Here is a 17862-nt window from a genome sequence, read left to right on the forward strand (position 1 = left end):
AAATGTCCCCTCCTTCACAAAGCATCTTTTTTTTTTTTAAGATTTATTTATTTATGCCGCCCCCCCCCCCAGTTGTCTGCTCTCTGTGTCCATTCACTGTGTGTTCTTCTGTGACCGCTTCTATCCTTATCAGTGGCTCGGGAATCTGTGTTTCTTTGTGTTGCGCCATCTTGCTGTGTCAGCTCTCCATGTGTGCAGCGCCATTCCTGGGCAGGCTGCACTTTCTTTCACACTGGGCAGCTCTCCTTACGGGCCCACTCCTTGCACGTGGGGCTCCCTACGCGGGCGACACCCCTGCGTGGCACTCCTTGTGCACATCAGCACTGGGCATGGGCCAGCTCCACACAGGTCAGGAGGCCTGGGGTTTGAACCACAGACCTCCCATGTGGTAGGCGGATGCCCTAACCACTGGGCCAAGTTCGCTTCCAGCAAAGCATCTTTACTGCTCCCGCAGGCAGCATCCCTTTTCTTCACAGTTTTGGTATTTACCTAATGTTTTGGTTTATATAAGAAATGTGAAACGAACGATCAAATGCGAGACTCGCCCTGGCACTCGAAGGGGCTGCATGCACGCCCCCTGACCGCCCAATCCTCTCCCTCCGCAGACGCCTTCCTGACCAGCCCCGCGGAGACCGTCCTGGTGGAGGAAGGCGGCGCGCTCAGGCTGGACTGCGCCATCGCGCCGTCCAACGCCTCTTTCCTCCAGTGGCTGGCGCCCTCCGGCTTTACCATTTTTTTAAATGAGCAGCCCGGTAAGTGAAAGAAAACCAAGAAATCAATAAAGAAACAAACCAACCCCCACCAGCTCTCAAGCCGAGGGATTTTCTAGCCAGGTTGATGGGAAAGAAAACCTGCATGAGTCACCCTTGGCCCCCCCTGCTGTTAAGCAAGTCACACCTCTGACGCCTGTTCTTTACACATGGCTGCTTTTTTTGACAGGAAGTCTGAAATGGAAACCCCACCAGAATGGCATGTTACGGGGGCTTAAATAACAAGGGGCCTTTCCGTGCCCCATCCCACCCCCACGTTCACTAGTTGACTTTCTAGGCGCTTGGAACAACTGCCCACATCTGGAGCAGCAGCTTAGTTTGCCATCCGAGCAATCCAAAGTCACATCTCAGAGCTCGCTGCCTGGGAATTCTTCTTCCCTTAGTCTTGACATAAATTCAGGTTGACTGACCAATCGAAATTAACATGACATGTTACTTTGGAGAGGAGCTCAGCCATCCTTCTCTTCACAAACATGTGTTAGATGACTTCTAGATGCCTGACATGGAGAGGGACTCTTAAAAAGCCTGTTTAGTTCATCCCTTTGACTTGGGGAAGGATTTTACTAAATTGTCACCTTTATAATGAGACCATTTTATATTTCCATTGACTATTCCCAAACCCCATATACTTGGAGGAGATGTTTTGAAAATATTATTGAACATTGAGCTGTTCAATGTAAAATAACCAAATATATTATTTAGAGCTCAATCAATTATTACTAAATACTAGATGCCAATAGATTCAGTAGATAGTAAATTTGTTTAATGCGTCCTTATAAACTTGAAGCAGAGGTAATTCTATTAAATAATGCCTTTTGTTGTTTGGTTTGGTTTTCGGTGAACTGGAGGAAGATGGAAATTCTCAGATTTCTGCAGCAGAGTGCTTTGCTCTAGCTTAATGATTCTTAACCGAGGGTGATTGTGCAACCAGCACCACCCCTCCCACGGGGGGACATTTAGCAATCTCTGGAGATATTTTGGTCGTGACAACTGAGGGATGAGGAGGGGATGCTTCTGGCATCTGGTGAGGAGAGGCCAGGAATGCTGCTAAATATCCTACAATGCACAGGACCCCCTGACCCACAACCAAGAACTACCGATTCAAAATGACAGCAGTGCTGAGGCTGAGAATCCTTGCATTTTAGCTCATGTAACATCAGTATCCCACACCACACTCCAGCTGGGAAAAAACCTTCCTTGGGCAGTCACTCAAGGTTTGACTGTTTCAAACTTGCATATATTATAAATCTTAACGGTAAAAGACAAAAGTGAAGTATTAAAAACAGTCATTTCAGGAGCCTCTGATTTGCTAAGGGATCATAACTTGAAGCGGAAGCCCCGGCTCAATAGACGATCCAGAGAAACATTTGCTATCAGCTGGAAATCCCCAAGGCTTTCCTTTTTGCCATGGGCTAAACATCTGGAAGCACGAAGTCACAATCTTTGGGAAGCTTCAAATAATAATGAACTGTTAGAAATTTAAAACAAAAAGCACCCAGCTGGAGCAGGGCACATCACTCCATTTATTTTCCATTCTTCCCATCCATTGTGACAAGACGACCTCAAATGAATCGTTGCAGGACAGTTTTCATAATATAAAAAAGTAAATAATTATTTAAAATCCTCCTGCTACCTAAACCCTTAACCAGCCTAGTTAGTGTTTGTTCTTATTTCCAACAAGCACAAATAAAGCAATGTGTTTATTTCATAGATTCCAGTACCAAAATATTTCCTCTCCTAATCTAACTTTGAACTACAGAGAGGCATCCGGCTGCTAACACTAGAATTTTGAAGTCCACTAAATCAAAGATGTGACATGTGTTCCTTTCAAGTGAGAAAATCAAAAGCTATTCCTGTGCATGATAAATCCTCGGGCTGTATTCACCTGATTACTTTCCTGATAACAGTTCTTTTTCCTTCTTGCACAGCTTTAAAAAATAACAAATACCAGCTCCTTCATTACTCCCCCACTCAACTGTCCATCAACGTGCTGAATGTTACTATCCAAGACGAAGGCATCTACAAGTGTTTACATTACAGCAACTCCGTGAGAACAAAGGAAGTGAAAGTGATTGTGTTAGGTAGGTGCCATTTAGCAAATTAACCCGGTACTGAGCGATATACTTATGAACATGTACCATCTTTAAACTTAACATTTTCCTTAAAAATTGCTTACTGATCCTAAGGCTCTCCTGGACCACCTCTGCCCTCTTGAAAGGAAACAGAAGAAAGTATTCTGAGTGGCATGCCTGGGACAGGCTCTAGATAGAACCGTGAACTTGAGAAATGGGTCTGTGGTATCAAGCTTTCTCAACTTAGGGTCGCTAAATGGAAAGTGAATTCATATTCAATGTACTGCCATTATGTGCCAGGCACGGTTCTATGCTCTAGGCACTCAGTGATGAATTACAGACAATCTCTGGCTGTGTGGGACTAGTTTAGGAAGGTAAGACATGTATGTAAACAAAGTGGAACCCCATGACAGCGTGTGCCAAGACAGAATGCGTTCAGATCGAACCGAGCTGGGGGATGGGTTCATATTCTCTGCCAGTGCGAGGTTCTCTCTTCCGCTGGGGGATGCCGGTAGGAAGTGGTAGCCTTGTGATGGTCGGGGGCCTGGCTCAGTGTGGCGGAGGGTCAGGTGTCAGTTGCGTCCAGTGTAAATTCACTATCATTTTGTCTTTGTTTTGCTTGTTGTTTGTTTTGTTTTTTGGTGACAGAACTGATCAATTAAAAACATTGTTTTCTATTTATCTCTGAATAACACAATCTCATGTTATTTCACAAATTTCTTGTCTTTTGTTGACTGGTTGCAGTGTGGTGCCATAAGATAAGGGCATGGGGCGGGCAAGACCCTGAGAGGGGTGGCCCCCCAAGGGGACTCAGCCTCAGTGTCACATCACCTGTCCTTGCTGGACACCCCTCACCACCTTGGCTCAGACTCTCAAAGCAACCCCGGGCACACCTCGATATTGCACTTGACAAGTGGTCTGTCCTTTACAAGTTGAAGGGCTGAGACCACCTCCAGGCCTTCAAGGATCCAATCATCTCTTTAATATGTGTATTGCCAGCGCCTAACATGCAGCTCATAGTTGGAGCTAGTAAATCCCTTTAGAGTGGCTGGAGGGATAAGCAAAAAGAGAGGAAACAGTGCCATTCTGGAGCAAAGTGTGAAGTTGACTGGGAAAGAGGAAGAAGCAAGCCTAACTAGAAAGTATTTCAAAGACAGGAGTAGGAAGAAAAACAGCCACTGGACCCTTTTTAAGAGAAATGTGTCTTTAATGTTAGAAGGGGACAGAAGTAACTTACATTGATGAGTCATAGACTCGAACGAAGTTTAGAGCCGAAAGAGCCTTTGAGTCCATAAAGTAATTCAGTCATGTCATAGACAAGGAAAGTGATATCCCAGGAAATTAGAAGATTTACCCATGGTCCTACAACTCTTGTTGCCAGAGATTGAAGCAGAATTCAGGTGTGCAATCCTCACTTCATGCCTGCCTAGTAGTCTACCAATCAAATATAGTCAGATATCAAATTAAGAATTGCTGTGGTAACATAATCTGTTTGGGACTTTCAGGGACTTTTCCTGTACTTCATGGTACTTTAGCCAAAGTAGCTCTGCAAGCACATAAAAGCCCTTTGACATGACTGTATTCTGGGAAAGGTCAAATAAAAGAAAATATACCCATAAATTAGGCCACACCCTACAATGGTCCTTGCAAATTATTAGGCTCCATGATTGGCTGAGATGTGCAGACCAGCTCACTAAGCATAGAAATATCCATTTTCTTCTAGCAATTCCTTTCCAGCCAACCCTGGAAGCTTCAGTTATCAGAATTCAAGATGAAGAAGAACATGTTGTGCTTAAATGCTTTACCATGAGAAGCAAGCCCCCTCCGCAGATTACCTGGCTTCTGGGGAATGGCATTGAGATCTATGGTAGGTAGAGAAACAGTCCCCTTTCCCTCTTTGTTTTCTTTCTTACTTAAATTTCCAAGGGATTTTTAAATGTTCTGGCACCCTCTGGTGGCAGAAGGTGCCACAAGATGCCAGAGGACACTATTCAATAATTCATTGGTTCTTTTCCAGAAAAACTATTCTTATAACCAATCAATATTATGCCTTGATCGTGAAAGACTCATAACAAACAATGAAAACATTCTTGCTTAAAACAAGGCAGAAACCAACGGTGGATTGTTTTTTATGTCCCAAAATTTGACATTTCCTAAAATAAGCAGTATGATAAAGCTTTTACCCCCAAGCATAAACTTTTTAGCAGACATAAAATTGAAAATACATTTAACATAGTACTCGTAGTTGAAACAGGACTACATCATATTACAGATAAAAATATGATGGTAACAAAGACTCTAGCAGAGCAGGTGTAACTCATGGTTGAGTACCTGCTTCCCATATACTAGGTCCTGGGTTCAATCCCCAGTACCTCCTAAAAATAAATAATAATTAAAAAAAAAAAAAGAATCTAAACTTTGACTCTTTAGATTGAAGCAGGATAACTAATTAATTGAGATGTTTGGGAATTATACTTTGCTTACATTTCAACAAACATTATGTTCAACATTTCTGTAAATCATGGACTATATCATCATAGATCCAAGATAACAGATCTTACAGTGATGAAAGACACAATGCCTAAAAAATTTTATTATTTCAAATTTAAATTAAAAAAAAATTTTTGGTTATTTAAAAATTATTTCATTTTCTTATTACTTTTATTTGGTTATTTTGTTGGCTTCATTTTTGGAAAGGTTTTGGATCACAGAAGGGTCACAACAGTGGCAGAGTAGGATCATGTGTGTCAGTGATGGGGGCATGCGTGGGAAAGGATTCACCTGGGCCATGCTTCTAAGGCATATGAATATGTGCAAGTGTTTCATGGGGCATTGTCTGGGTGGGTGGAGATCCACATTGTAACTGAAAGAATATTGAATTCCCATCCTGGGGAGTTCTGCTACATTCTCTAGTAGGAGAGCAAGAATTCACCAAGTGCAAGGGCAATGCCTAGTGAAGGAAGACAGACCATTACGCCAGGCCCTTGATATTGATGATGATACTTATGAACCTTTTCTTATGAAATTGAAACTTAGCCCAGTATTATATAATGCCTGTGTTACCTGCTGAAAGCCTCCTTGTTGCTCAAATGTGGCCTCTCTCTAAGCCAAACAGTACATAAATGTACTAACTCCCCCCACCCAGCATGGGACATGACTCCCAGGAATGAACCTCCCTGGCACTGAGAGATTATTACCAAGTGCCAACTAGCAATGCATCTGGAAAAACCTTGACCAAAAGGGGGAAATGGTAAATATGAATGAGCTTTTATGGCTAAGAGATTTCAAAGTGAATCAGTAGGTCATTCCAGAGGTTATGCTTATGTAAGTCTCAGCCAAAATCTCATCGATTGGAAGAGAATTTTTACAGTTGAGAAAACTGAGGGCCAAATGGAGTTCTAGATAGAAAAGCCCTAAAACCCAAATCTGACTCCCAATCCAGTGCCAGTCTACTTCATTATAAAGCATCTCCTATAATTTGCCTATTTTCATGCAACCCAAATAAGTTCTTGGGTCTTTGCATTTCACAATATCAGGCTGTCCTTCTTGCATAACCACTATAAACTTTGAATTTTTTCAAGTAGTGAAGGGTTTATAGAGCCCTGTCCACTCTGGTTCACCTGCTTCCCTTTGTGACCAGAGCCAAACATAAGTACTAAGCAGCTGGCTGAGGCTAGAAGCCTAACGTGTTTGCCATGAAGTCAAGGTTACTTGCCCCTGAGAATCCAAACTCATTCAGTAATGGTAAATAGCCACAAACTCATATACTTTTTAAATTTGCTACATAGGTGAAACCCACCATGAATTTGAAAGTGATGGAAAGAAATGTAATACTACCAGTATACTCAGAGTCCACACGTATGGCAGCAACTCAAAGGCAGACTGCATTATTCGACATAAAGGCCTACCAGGAAGAAAACTGATAGCACCCTTCAGGTTTGAAGATTTGGGTAAGAAGAACTAATGGTTGTTTTTAATCACTTATACCTTAACATTACACTATCAAACAAAATGTAAAGGAATGGGCCAAGTCCTTCAAAGTGAGATTACTGCCCAAAAAAGTTCTCCCTACTAGCAAGTGCCTTTAATGATTGCAATGACTCCAGCCGGACTACAGGTTGCAATTGTTCCAGAGTTTAGAAGAACTGCAGTTGTGCAGAAAGCCTGGCAGAGGGTCATGTACAAGTGACATCATGCTTGCTTCTTGCTAATGACATCTAGCATAATTTGACTTTACATTGTTTTATTGCAGTCATGGATTTGAAAAGATCAGGTGAGGCAAACTGCATCTTTGTATTCACCCAAAAAATAACACTCACTGAAATAAATCTAAACTTGTTGGATATTGTTTAATATTAATATACAGCAGTATCATGCAGTTACATTAAATGTACCTAATGTTACTTAAATGTAAACATGACTGTTTTGGAGATTTTTGTTTAACCATGTAAATATTCTCAGCATTAAATATTAAATGTGGAGAGGAGTTGCCTTCATTTTCAGAATCTTTGTTCTTTGATTCCTTCTCCAGAAGTCCAAATGGTAATTCTAAAAACTATATAAAACCCTTTGAGCCAAAGGATCTCCTACAAGAATTATAACTCAGGAGCCATGTATGAGCACTCTGTAATTCGTAGGCCTCTGAGCTTCATTGTTTTATAAGATACTTTTCAGTGCAAAAAGTGATTCCTAAAGTACAAGGAATCACATTAGTGAAGGAGGAAATTGTTGGATGATGATGCATTTATAAAATGAAATAAGTGATCATCAAAGGCATTTATGATGGGTAAGGTCATTTATGAGAACCTTGCTGTTGGAAAATTGGCACGCCGCCCTGGCGGGAAGCTAGGGCTGGGGTTAACCTGCCCCCTCTCACTACCACACGCTTCCCATAAGCCGTTGTCTCACCACACCATAAGTAGCTACATTAGAAGACTCAAGGACACTCAAAACCAGTGTATAATGTGCTGTACTGTAATCTTACACAAATATTCCTGTCTTTATGATTCTTTCTCCACTGCATCCCTCCATCGCCTCAGTGGAATGTGAGCTTAGGGTATGTGGGGACGGTGGGAGGATTACCAAAGGTAAAATGAGTCACTATCTGCCTAAACAATTTCCAAAGACATTCAGCTTCTTAAATGAGAGAACCAGCATATTGAAAGAATATACAGTTTTGGCTTTTTTAAAGAATATATAGTAATAGTTTTACTATTCAACAATTTTTTAAAGCCATTTACAAAAATTATTATTGGGGGAAAACTGCAGTTTCTCTTCCTTTGCAGCAATAGTCATATATGACTCAAAATCATAGCTATAAAATGTTTATAATAATAATAATATATCAGCTTTAATAATGTGTGGATTTTTTTTGAGTGGAGGAAGATGAATATTTCACCTATTACTACTTTTTTGAAATTTCTTTTTTTACTTTTAGAGAAGTTTTAGATTTACAGAAAAATTACACAGGAAGTACAGAGAGTTCCCATATAACTCTCCCCATACACACACACAGTTTCTCCTATTATTAACATCTTACATTAGTTTGGTACATTTGTTATACTTGGTTAGTAGCATTGCTACTAACCAAAGCCTATAGTTTACCTTATCATTTGTACTTTGTGATATACAGTTTTATAGACTTCGTCAAATGTATAATGTCATGACTTGACTTTTAATTCATAATCTAACTATAGATGATCTAGCACCCCCTGCCAGATCTCCAATAAGTATCCTAAGAGGACCTACAACGTCAGCTTTTTCTGGCTCCCATTGGTTTATTACTTTTTCCTTTGGTAGTTACTACATTGACATAGTAATGTTACAGAGATTGAGTTCATGCAACTAGTTTAAAGGTCTGCTAACAGAGGATGCTTTAAACACATTTACAAGTGAGGACTCTGCCCCCTTCCAACCTCACACTCTACAAAGCGCGACCTCTGGAAAAGGAGGAGCGTGGGCTGTCCAGGAGGGTGCTGAGGAAAGAGAGGTGAAGAGTCCACAGTGTGATGCTTAGGGAAGGAGGATAGAACAACAGGAAGAGATTAGACTCTTTTCAAAATGATTTCTTTCATCTCTTTAATATTCTAAATGAGAGACTTTAGTTTCCTATTACTTATCTGTGGGTGGGACAGTAAAAGATTAGAGCAAACAGTACTCAAACTTTTTAGTTTTAGGACTCCTTTGCCATCTTAAAAATAATTGAGGACCCCAAAGAACTTTTTTTAAAAATTTGCTCATTTTCTCTTAAGGAGAAACTGACCCTGGGACACCCTCCCCCACTCCCCCAAAAAACTTTTATTTATGTGACTTTTGTCTGTCAATATTTACCTATTAGAAATTAAACGTAATAAAATGTTAAATACTTGTTTACTCAATTTTAAAAAATAATAAATAATCATATATTAACAGCAAAGACAGTTTAAGAAAAAATAACTATATTTTGCAACACCAAAAAACTTAGTGAGACAAAAATGACATTGTTTTACATTTTTGAAAATCTCTTTAATGCCTGGCTTAGTAGAAGACAATTAGGTTCTTATGACTTCCCCATTCAATACTTTGCAATATTTTTGTTTTGCTTGCAATATATAAAACAAAATTCCAACCTCACACAAACATAGAGGTGAAAAAGGAAGCTATTTTAATAACATTTTCTGATAGTTGTGGATATTCTTTTTTGATGCTACAAAACTGGACAGAAGGTAGTTTCTTAAAGGTTAGCTGCAATATATCAATTACTTTTCATATTCTGTTACATTAAAAATCCATTGAGCGCTCCTGTATTTTGAACAGATCTTTTACCTAGATGGATCTTTTTACCCAGATGTGATTTTATAACATCATGCATTGGTTATTTAGAAAAGATCAACACATTTAAAAACAAAATCACATTCATTAAGACCATCACCAATCTCATCAGAAAGGTCTTTTACAGATTTGGAAGTTGTCAAGCTCACAGTGGCGAATAGTTTTCCCAAACTGCCATGTTCTTGCTGGCCCTTGAAGTCTGGCTAGTGCAACTGAGGAAGTAATTCATTTTTCGTATGCTCTGCTTAAAACAAAACCTTTTCTCGTTTGCTTAAAACAGAACTTCCTTGTCTCACAGCTGTGAAGTGTTAGAGTCTGAAATAAAGTTGCTGGTAGCTTCCACCACTCCTTGACAGTCCTTGACAAGTAGACTCATCACTCTAATCACTGCCTCCACCTTCACGTGGTTTTCTCTCTGTGTTTTTAGAGAAACTAAATTTTTAATATTATTTCATTTTACTTATGACTACTGTATTGGACAGCACAAGTTCATAATGTTCTAACCGATTAGGGAGATAAATCCTAATGCTCTAGTATCCACCTAATCAGAGCAACGTTCAGTCTAAAGGGATCTAGTTAGCAGCTTGTCAATTGAGAGGATAAATCAAAGTACAAACTTGAATTTCAAATATATATGCATATGTTTATAAAACTCTTATACATCGATAATTTATGAATCCACTTACACTGTGCTAGAATATCTTAATCATCATTGACACATTTTACGCTATTTGCCCCAATATTTCCCATATTATGCTCTTCTTGCTATTTGCTTCCAGTACTTCTATTTGACTGACTTTCAAGCTTTTTTCTCTTTTCATTACCAGTCATTCTCCTCTTTCCTCAAGATTCTCGGGCATTTTTGTGGTCACAGAGCTCATTTGAGGCTTACAGTCTACATTACTAGTCTTCCAGTGTTTCCTTGGTGATTCGTCCTCCACTTCTTAGAGTTCTTGAACACAATTCTGGCATTTTTATACTAATTGAACATTTTAAATGTTTGATTAATAAAGTAAATTCTCGAAACCACAGAAAATTCTTTCATTGAATAAATGCTGAGAAGCACTCAGAAATTTCAGTAAGACTACTTGTCACGTGTCAGTAGCAATATCTGTAACTTATAACAGGCACCATTTTTACACGATCGGCTCATTGAAATCTGTGGTGGCATCTATATTAAACTGGACTCTCGAAACAATCCTAAGCGTTTTGTATACTATACAATAACTAACAGTAAGCATTGTGCTAAACATGTGTTATGATTGAATTCTTTTAAATTTCCCCCAAATCTCCCAAGAGGTAAATGCTATTAGCATCTCCATTTCACAGATAAGAAAAACATGAAGTTTAGACTGATTAAGTGCCTTGTCCAACATCACTCAGCAGCAAGCACATGGCAGCAATGGGATTCAACCCAGACGGAAGCTGACTCCAAAGCCCAGCTAACTAGTACATAGGGAGGTAGAGATGCGGATGGGTAGACAGGCGATGGGTGGAAGGATGGATGGATGGTAGTGGTGGCGGATGAATGAATGCAGATAGATAAATAGAGCGAATACCCTTTGTCTACTGCCAAATGCACCACTATGCAGAGGTCCAACATGCTGTACTTTTAAGCCAGGCAGGTTAACAGATGGGCGAGCAGCAGGAAACAGATTAAAAAACCAGAACAAGAGCTACAGAACACGTAGTTCTGAGGTTTCTGCAAAACCTGCACAAGCAGGTAGCAGACAAATATAACTTAAAATCTATTTTACTAAGCACGATGTGGGTAAAATTGCTCTCCGTAGTTGCAGAATTTTGTTTTTCTCCTTTCCTAGTTCCTGATCAAGAGACGACGTCAGATGTTCTGGAGGGAAGTGCTCTATCCCCTCAAGACCCTCAGCCATCCACTGGTACAGGTAAGTGTCCAAATCGTCAGAACTTTAAAAAAAAATATGCCTCGTTATTTTCCCAAATCTATTTTAAGGACATTCTTTATTTTTATTTTTATTTTTATTTAAAAAACCATTTAGGCGCGGAGCAGGTGTAGATGAGTGCTTTGAGCGCCTGTTTTCTCCTGTATGAAGTCCTGGGTTCAATCCCCGGCACCTCCGAAAACAAACAAAGAAGCAAAAAACTTGTAGGCTCCCCTCTAACTGGCTCCAGCTTTGTGATGTCCTGGAATGGAACCACATCAGGAAGGCTAATTTAGTGCGATGGGCTTCAGAGTAACACAACACCTTGTAGGTTCAGTGCTATAAATGGAGTGTCATTTGACTTCTTCTGCAATAAAGGGCAAAGTTGAATTTCTTTATGGGGAGACTCGTTCGTTTACACAAAATAAAGACTTGGTATAGCTGGAGAGCAGAGAAGCAGGACCTGGAGATCTGGCATCATTTGTCACTGAATAACAAAACCACCTCTGAATGCACAAAGGTTGGTTGATGTTGTTGTCAAGAACTCAGATTACTTTTGGTGACAAGATTAAACTATGAAGGAAGAAGAATTTAGCAATCCTGTATTATAATTCTAGTGGTTTTTTTATAGACCATGGATACACTAGACAGTTAACTGATCCTATATTTAGTTTATCTTTGTATTATACTTAGCATGGTGTCTAAAAATAGCTGGAGCTCAGAAAATGCTGAATGAATGAATGAATGAATTTATTATGCTACTTTGAGCAAGATAGTTATCCCAGAGAGGCATAAATTCCTCCATGTTCCATCTCTGTTTCATAGGGGGTCTCTGTTATAATTTCATTTGGTGGGGATCAAGGCTTTCTCTCTTTAAGATGGGCATAGATCTGAGAACCAGATCACATTTTTAAAGATTTATATCCTGAATAATTCAAAGTAAATGATTGGGGATTTAAAATATTGGTAACTACAGTGTCTACCATATGGTTGTTTGAATGGCAATGGCAACTGGAAACATTACAAGATGGAACAAATAACATTGCTTGCTTTAATAATCCAGTTTTTAAAAATGTGTTTAGAATTGAGGTGTCTTTAAATTGGCTTACACCACTGCAAAACAATTCAATTTTCTGCTCTGCTTTTTCATATCTAACATAAGGTTTGAAAAAAATACGGTTTTTAAAGTTCCTTTCAACATTCAATTTCTACAATTTCATGACTGTTCATGATAACCATTTTCAGTAAAAGAATGGATGGTTTTATTCCCCTCGGGAGCCACATAGTGGCGCTGTGCAATGGGCTAGAAAGCAAGAGAAGGCAGAGGAAAGAATCAGAAAATGGAGAAAATTAGTGTCAAAAACAGAAAAATAGATCGCTTATTTTTCTGTAATTTCTCTTACTTAGCAAAAACATCACAGACTGTCCCATTCCTAAGGGGAGGCAAGGATAGGTTTGAATGGCACCTGAGCTTGTTTTTCAACATATGGATCATTGCTTTCTGCATTTTTAGACTCCAGGGTCTCTATCCATAAAGCTAGAAATACCATTCCTCAGTGTTCAACTCTCATCTTAAAGCATCCTAAAGACCTCTCTAATAGGCCTGATTCAGGAAGGAAGTAGAGTAATGGTTTAATATCTGGGTTTTCATGTTAAAAATAAAAGTGAGTTTTAATATTGGTTCTGCCACATATTTGTGGCAGGGCTTTGGGCAACTTACTTAACTGCTCTAAACCTTTTTCTCAGAGCTGTGGTGAGAAAAAAAGATAATATGTACCAAGTTCTCAGTTTAAGGCCTGGTATAGAGTAAGTGTTCAGTAAATGCTCACCTTAAATTAATGAAAAAGAAAAAGGCAGCATGAGTCTGGCCTTTGGCAACTATTTTTGCCAAGAAATCCTCAGTTCAAAAATGGGCTTGTGGGACGTGGATTTCATCAACAGATAGAGCGTCCGCCTACCACATGGGAGGTCCAGGGTTCAAACCAAGGGCCTCCTGTCCCATGTGGTGAGCTGGCCCACGCGCAGTGCTGATGCACGCAAGGAGTGCCATGCCACACAAGGGTATCCCCCATGTAGGGGAGCCCCACAAGCAAGGAGTGTGCTCTGCAAGGAGAGCTGCCCTGCATGAAAAAAAAAAGTGCAACCTGCCCAGGAGTGGCACCACACACACGGAGAGCTGACGCAGCAAGATGACGCAACAAAAAGAGACACAGGTTCCAGGTGCTGCTGACAAGTATACAAGTGGACACAGAAAAACACACAGCAAATGGACACAGGGAGCAGACAACTGGGGGGTGGGGAGAGAAAGAAAGAAAGAAATCTTAAAAAAAAAATGGCCTTGTTCTCTATCGTAGTTGTCAGGGTGTGAGCCTGAGGTCCTAGTGGCCCCCAGAACCCCTCCTGCACTGTTTTGAGTTAAACTTCCAGGGGAAAGGAGCTTAGCATTTAGGCCACACTGAAGAGACTTTCTCATTTAATGTTTTCTTTGAGGGTCCTTCCTGTCTCAAAGGTGAGGGTGGCAGGATGAAAACAGAGGAATTAACCTGAGGGAGGTGCCACAGACATTGGGAGAGTCTGATGTGCACACACCTTGCAGATGCGGAATTGCTTCTCACTTGTAATTTCTGTTAATAAAAGTAAACAAAATGAAAAAAAAATCTGTGAGCATTAACAAAACTAGTGTTGTTTTAAAAAGTGGATTACTTTGTTTCCTAAATGTGTGCTCATGTGTATATATATCATGTCTGCTTCCTTTCACTGCAGTTGCAATAGTGGAAGATTCCAGTGGATCAGAGACTGAGAAAGAAGAGGAAGAACAAACCACTCAAGACCCTCACGTGATCATTGGTAAGCGCCACCCACTGCCTTTAGAATAAACACTCGACATTTTAACCTCTTAACTGATAAATCCAATGACCTTTGCGGACCTCATGTTTCTTGATCTTTCTGCCCTATATGACATGATTGGTTAATCCCTCCCTTGTCCCTTCTCCACTCCATTGCCTCCTGGCTTCCTTTACATTTTCTCCTGGTCCCATTCCTTTCCTGCTAACCTCTCATGCCTTCTCTATGTCCTGTAACTAACACCACTTCATGCTGCTTCTGGAATGCGAATGACTTCGGAGTTTACTTCACCATCCTCTGTTCTTTCCCTAACTCTTAAGGAGTTTATCTGTTCTCAAGATTGTCCCCATTGCCACTAGCAAAGGAGTTCCATACCTATATTTCTAGAGTATTCTACGGGCATGAGTCTCCTGTTTCATTCCCTTTTCGACATATCTCTAGTTGAATATTCTGCCATCTCCTCAAACTCAGCATCACTTACAACCAAACAGCATCTTTTCTCATCCTTCAGTCCCTTCTCTCCAGTCAGTTTCCAGGACTTCTCTCCTTCAGGTGTTTGGTCCACGTTCCCTGCACCGCGTGGTCCAGCCCCCCGTTATCTCTTGCATGAAGCATTGCCAAGCATTCCTCACTCTGCCTTCATCAAGCCCGTGGTTTCCCCTCAGTCCCCTACAGCACCCAAGCCCTCCTAGGGTGCTCTCCACCACCGCCCTTACAGTCTTGTCTCTAAACGGCACCACAGGAATACACATTTTCCTCTGAAAACATCATCCTTTTTTTTAAAAAGATTTTTTATTTCTCTCCACTTCCCCACCCCCAGTTGTCTGCTTTCTGTGTCCATTCGCTGTATGTTCGTCTTTTTGTTGCATCATCTTGCTGCGTCAGTTCTGTGTGTGTGCAGCACCACTCCTGGGCAGGCTGTGCTTTTTTCGTGCAGCGGCAGCTCTCCTTATGGGGCACACTCCTTGAGCATGGGGCTCCTCTATGCAGGGGACACCCCTGCGTGGCACGGCACTCCTTGCGCGCATCAGCACTGCACATGGGCCAGCTCCACACGGGTCAAGGAGGCCCGGGGTTTGAACCCTGGACCTCCCATGTGGTAGGCAGGTGCTCTATCTGTTGAGCCAAATCCACTTCCCATCATCCCTTTTTTATTGCCCTAACCTTTCTTATCCTAACTGTCCCGGATGGAAGGAAAGACCTCAGCACTCCTTTCCTGAGTCAGTATTCTCACTGAACATGTTTTTAACCACCTTAGCCCTTAGTGTCCATTCCTGCCTCGGAATCCTGGAGCATATTATGATACAGCCTACATGCATGGATCATGCATTTAGCATCAGTATCTTGCTATTGTTTGTTTTGACTGATTATTTGCTTACATGGGCTGTGTTTCCCCGTGCAGCACAGCGAATGTGTCTTACACAGCTGCAAGCACTATGCACCGCTCCAGCTGGCACTCCTTCCTTGCATATTGGTTGAGGGAAGAGGACCAGGGCAGTTCAGCAAAACTACAGTCCCAGGCTCAGAACGACCCCCGAGAGCCTGTCTAGTTTATCCCCAAATGCCTTCATGGAGGACCACACTTAACCTAACCAAGTATCCAAATGAAATTGTATTTTCATTTTATTTGGGTAGTTTCCCAAGCTTTCTAAGACTCTGGCTTTCTACTTACCTACACTTTGCTAAGCAATCATTCTTTATAACTAATTTGAATCCCCCAACTGTAATTTAGGTCAATTTTCTAATGTGGTTTCTATAGGAAAGAAAAGTAACCAGTTCAATAGCTATGTAACTTAAAAACCTTCCTCAGGGGAGCAGATGTGACTCAAGAGGTTGAGTGCCTGCTTCCCACATGGGAGGTCCCAGTTCAGTCCCTGGTGCATCCTAAAAACAAAAATCAAAACAACAAGCAAACGAATGAAAATACCAACTCAGGGGAACCCTTGTGGCTCAGAGGTTGAGTGCTGGCTTCCCACATAAGAGGTCCCAGGTTCAAGCCCCGGGTACCTTAAAAACAACAACAAAAAAAAACCTTCTTCAAATCACCCCACAAGATTGCCTTGCTTGTTTGTCCATATATCTGTCTGCTTGTTTTCAGAGAAGGAACATGTGAGTCTCTTTACCCTCAGGATAAAGCTCTACCTTTATCTGAACTGTCCATCAGCCTACACCACATTTTGGAAATATTGTACATATCCCTCAGTGACCAAAACAAAAAAGCAGTCTAAGATCATTTCATTTTCTTTACAGAGGGAAATCCTAAGCCACTAGGATTGACGAGAAAGAAAAGTGGCATCCTTTTGCTCACTCTTGTGTCCTTCCTCATTTTCATCCTCTTCATCATCGTCCAGCTCTTCATAATGAAGCTGCGGAAAGCCCATGTGATATGGAAAAAAGGTGAGTGGGCAAAGAGCCTGATGGAGGCTACCTGATGCTAAAATACCTGGCTGGAGAAAAGGAAAATGCTGCCAAGCAAAGCGTTTCCATTCAATGCTGTGCCATCTATTTGTAAGCGCTGTTACTCAAATAAGCAATTGTTTGTTTTCTAGTAAATCAGGACGTGAATTTCCAGGGGTTGTAGTCAAGGAGTGCATACCCAAGAAAAACTAGAGTAGCTCCAGAAATTGGCATTAAATTATAGAAATTTCTATTTACAGAAGGATACAGAATGGCGAGCTCATTCAGTCAGTCATTCAATAAACATCCGCTGAGCACAGGCTGTACACACTGGGGACACATCTGCGAACGAGACAAACCCAGTCCCCACTTCTAGAAGTTTGTATTCTAGGGATGGGAAATCAAAGGTTGAATATAGCAGACTGTTTTGGTCCCATTCCTACTTTGCACGATTATACTCAGCCTTATTCAACCATGATAGGTTCATCATTTTTTCCTACACATTCCAATTAAAGTTATTGGAAACAACAAAAAAATATGATTTAGCTAGCATGGAAGACACCTGTTAAAATACATAAACTCAGCACTTATCAGAGCTGGAGGTCACCATGGGCATTATCCAGAAAAACCATCTACTCAGTTCATTCCACGAACATGTGCCAGGATTAAGTTCCTTCTTTACTTCTGAGTTGTCTACCTAGCTCAGTGCTCTCTGATACAGGAGTTGCAATATGGCAATGGAGCACTTGAATGTGGTTAATCCATCTCATCTTGAGATGTACTGTAAGGATAGAATACAAACCAAATTTTTAAAGACCCCATACTGGGAAGTGGATGTGGCTTGAGCAGATGGACTCCTGCCAACCACATGGGAGGTCCCAGGAGCAGTTCCCAGTGCCTCCTAAGGAAGACAAGCTGGCGCAGCAAGGTGACACAATGAGATGACTCAACGAGGAGACAAAACAAGGAGACACAATGAGAGACACAACAAGTAGGGAGCAGAGGTGGCTCAAGCGATTTGGCCCCTTCCACATGGGAGGTCCCACGTTTGGTTCCCAGTGCCTCCTAAAA

The 17862-nt window shown here is 41.0% G+C and overlaps 1 protein-coding gene across 1 annotated transcript in view; it reads left to right on the forward strand.

Moving 5' to 3' along the window:
• The window catches only part of CRTAM (cytotoxic and regulatory T cell molecule), a 31242-nt gene that overhangs the window by 10124 nt on the left and 3256 nt on the right, over nt 1-17862 (forward strand). Inside the window, exons 2-8 of the mRNA XM_004459533.5 lie at nt 606-752; nt 2699-2851; nt 4566-4709; nt 6631-6792; nt 11473-11553; nt 14314-14397; nt 16645-16791. Of these exons, the coding sequence (XP_004459590.2) occupies nt 606-752; nt 2699-2851; nt 4566-4709; nt 6631-6792; nt 11473-11553; nt 14314-14397; nt 16645-16791 (918 nt within the window). The remainder of the gene's footprint in view (nt 1-605; nt 753-2698; nt 2852-4565; nt 4710-6630; nt 6793-11472; nt 11554-14313; nt 14398-16644; nt 16792-17862) is intronic.

The sequence above is a fragment of the Dasypus novemcinctus genome, chromosome 27 (genome assembly GCF_030445035.2).
Source record: "Dasypus novemcinctus isolate mDasNov1 chromosome 27, mDasNov1.1.hap2, whole genome shotgun sequence".
NCBI classification, from domain to species: domain Eukaryota; kingdom Metazoa; phylum Chordata; class Mammalia; order Cingulata; family Dasypodidae; genus Dasypus; species Dasypus novemcinctus.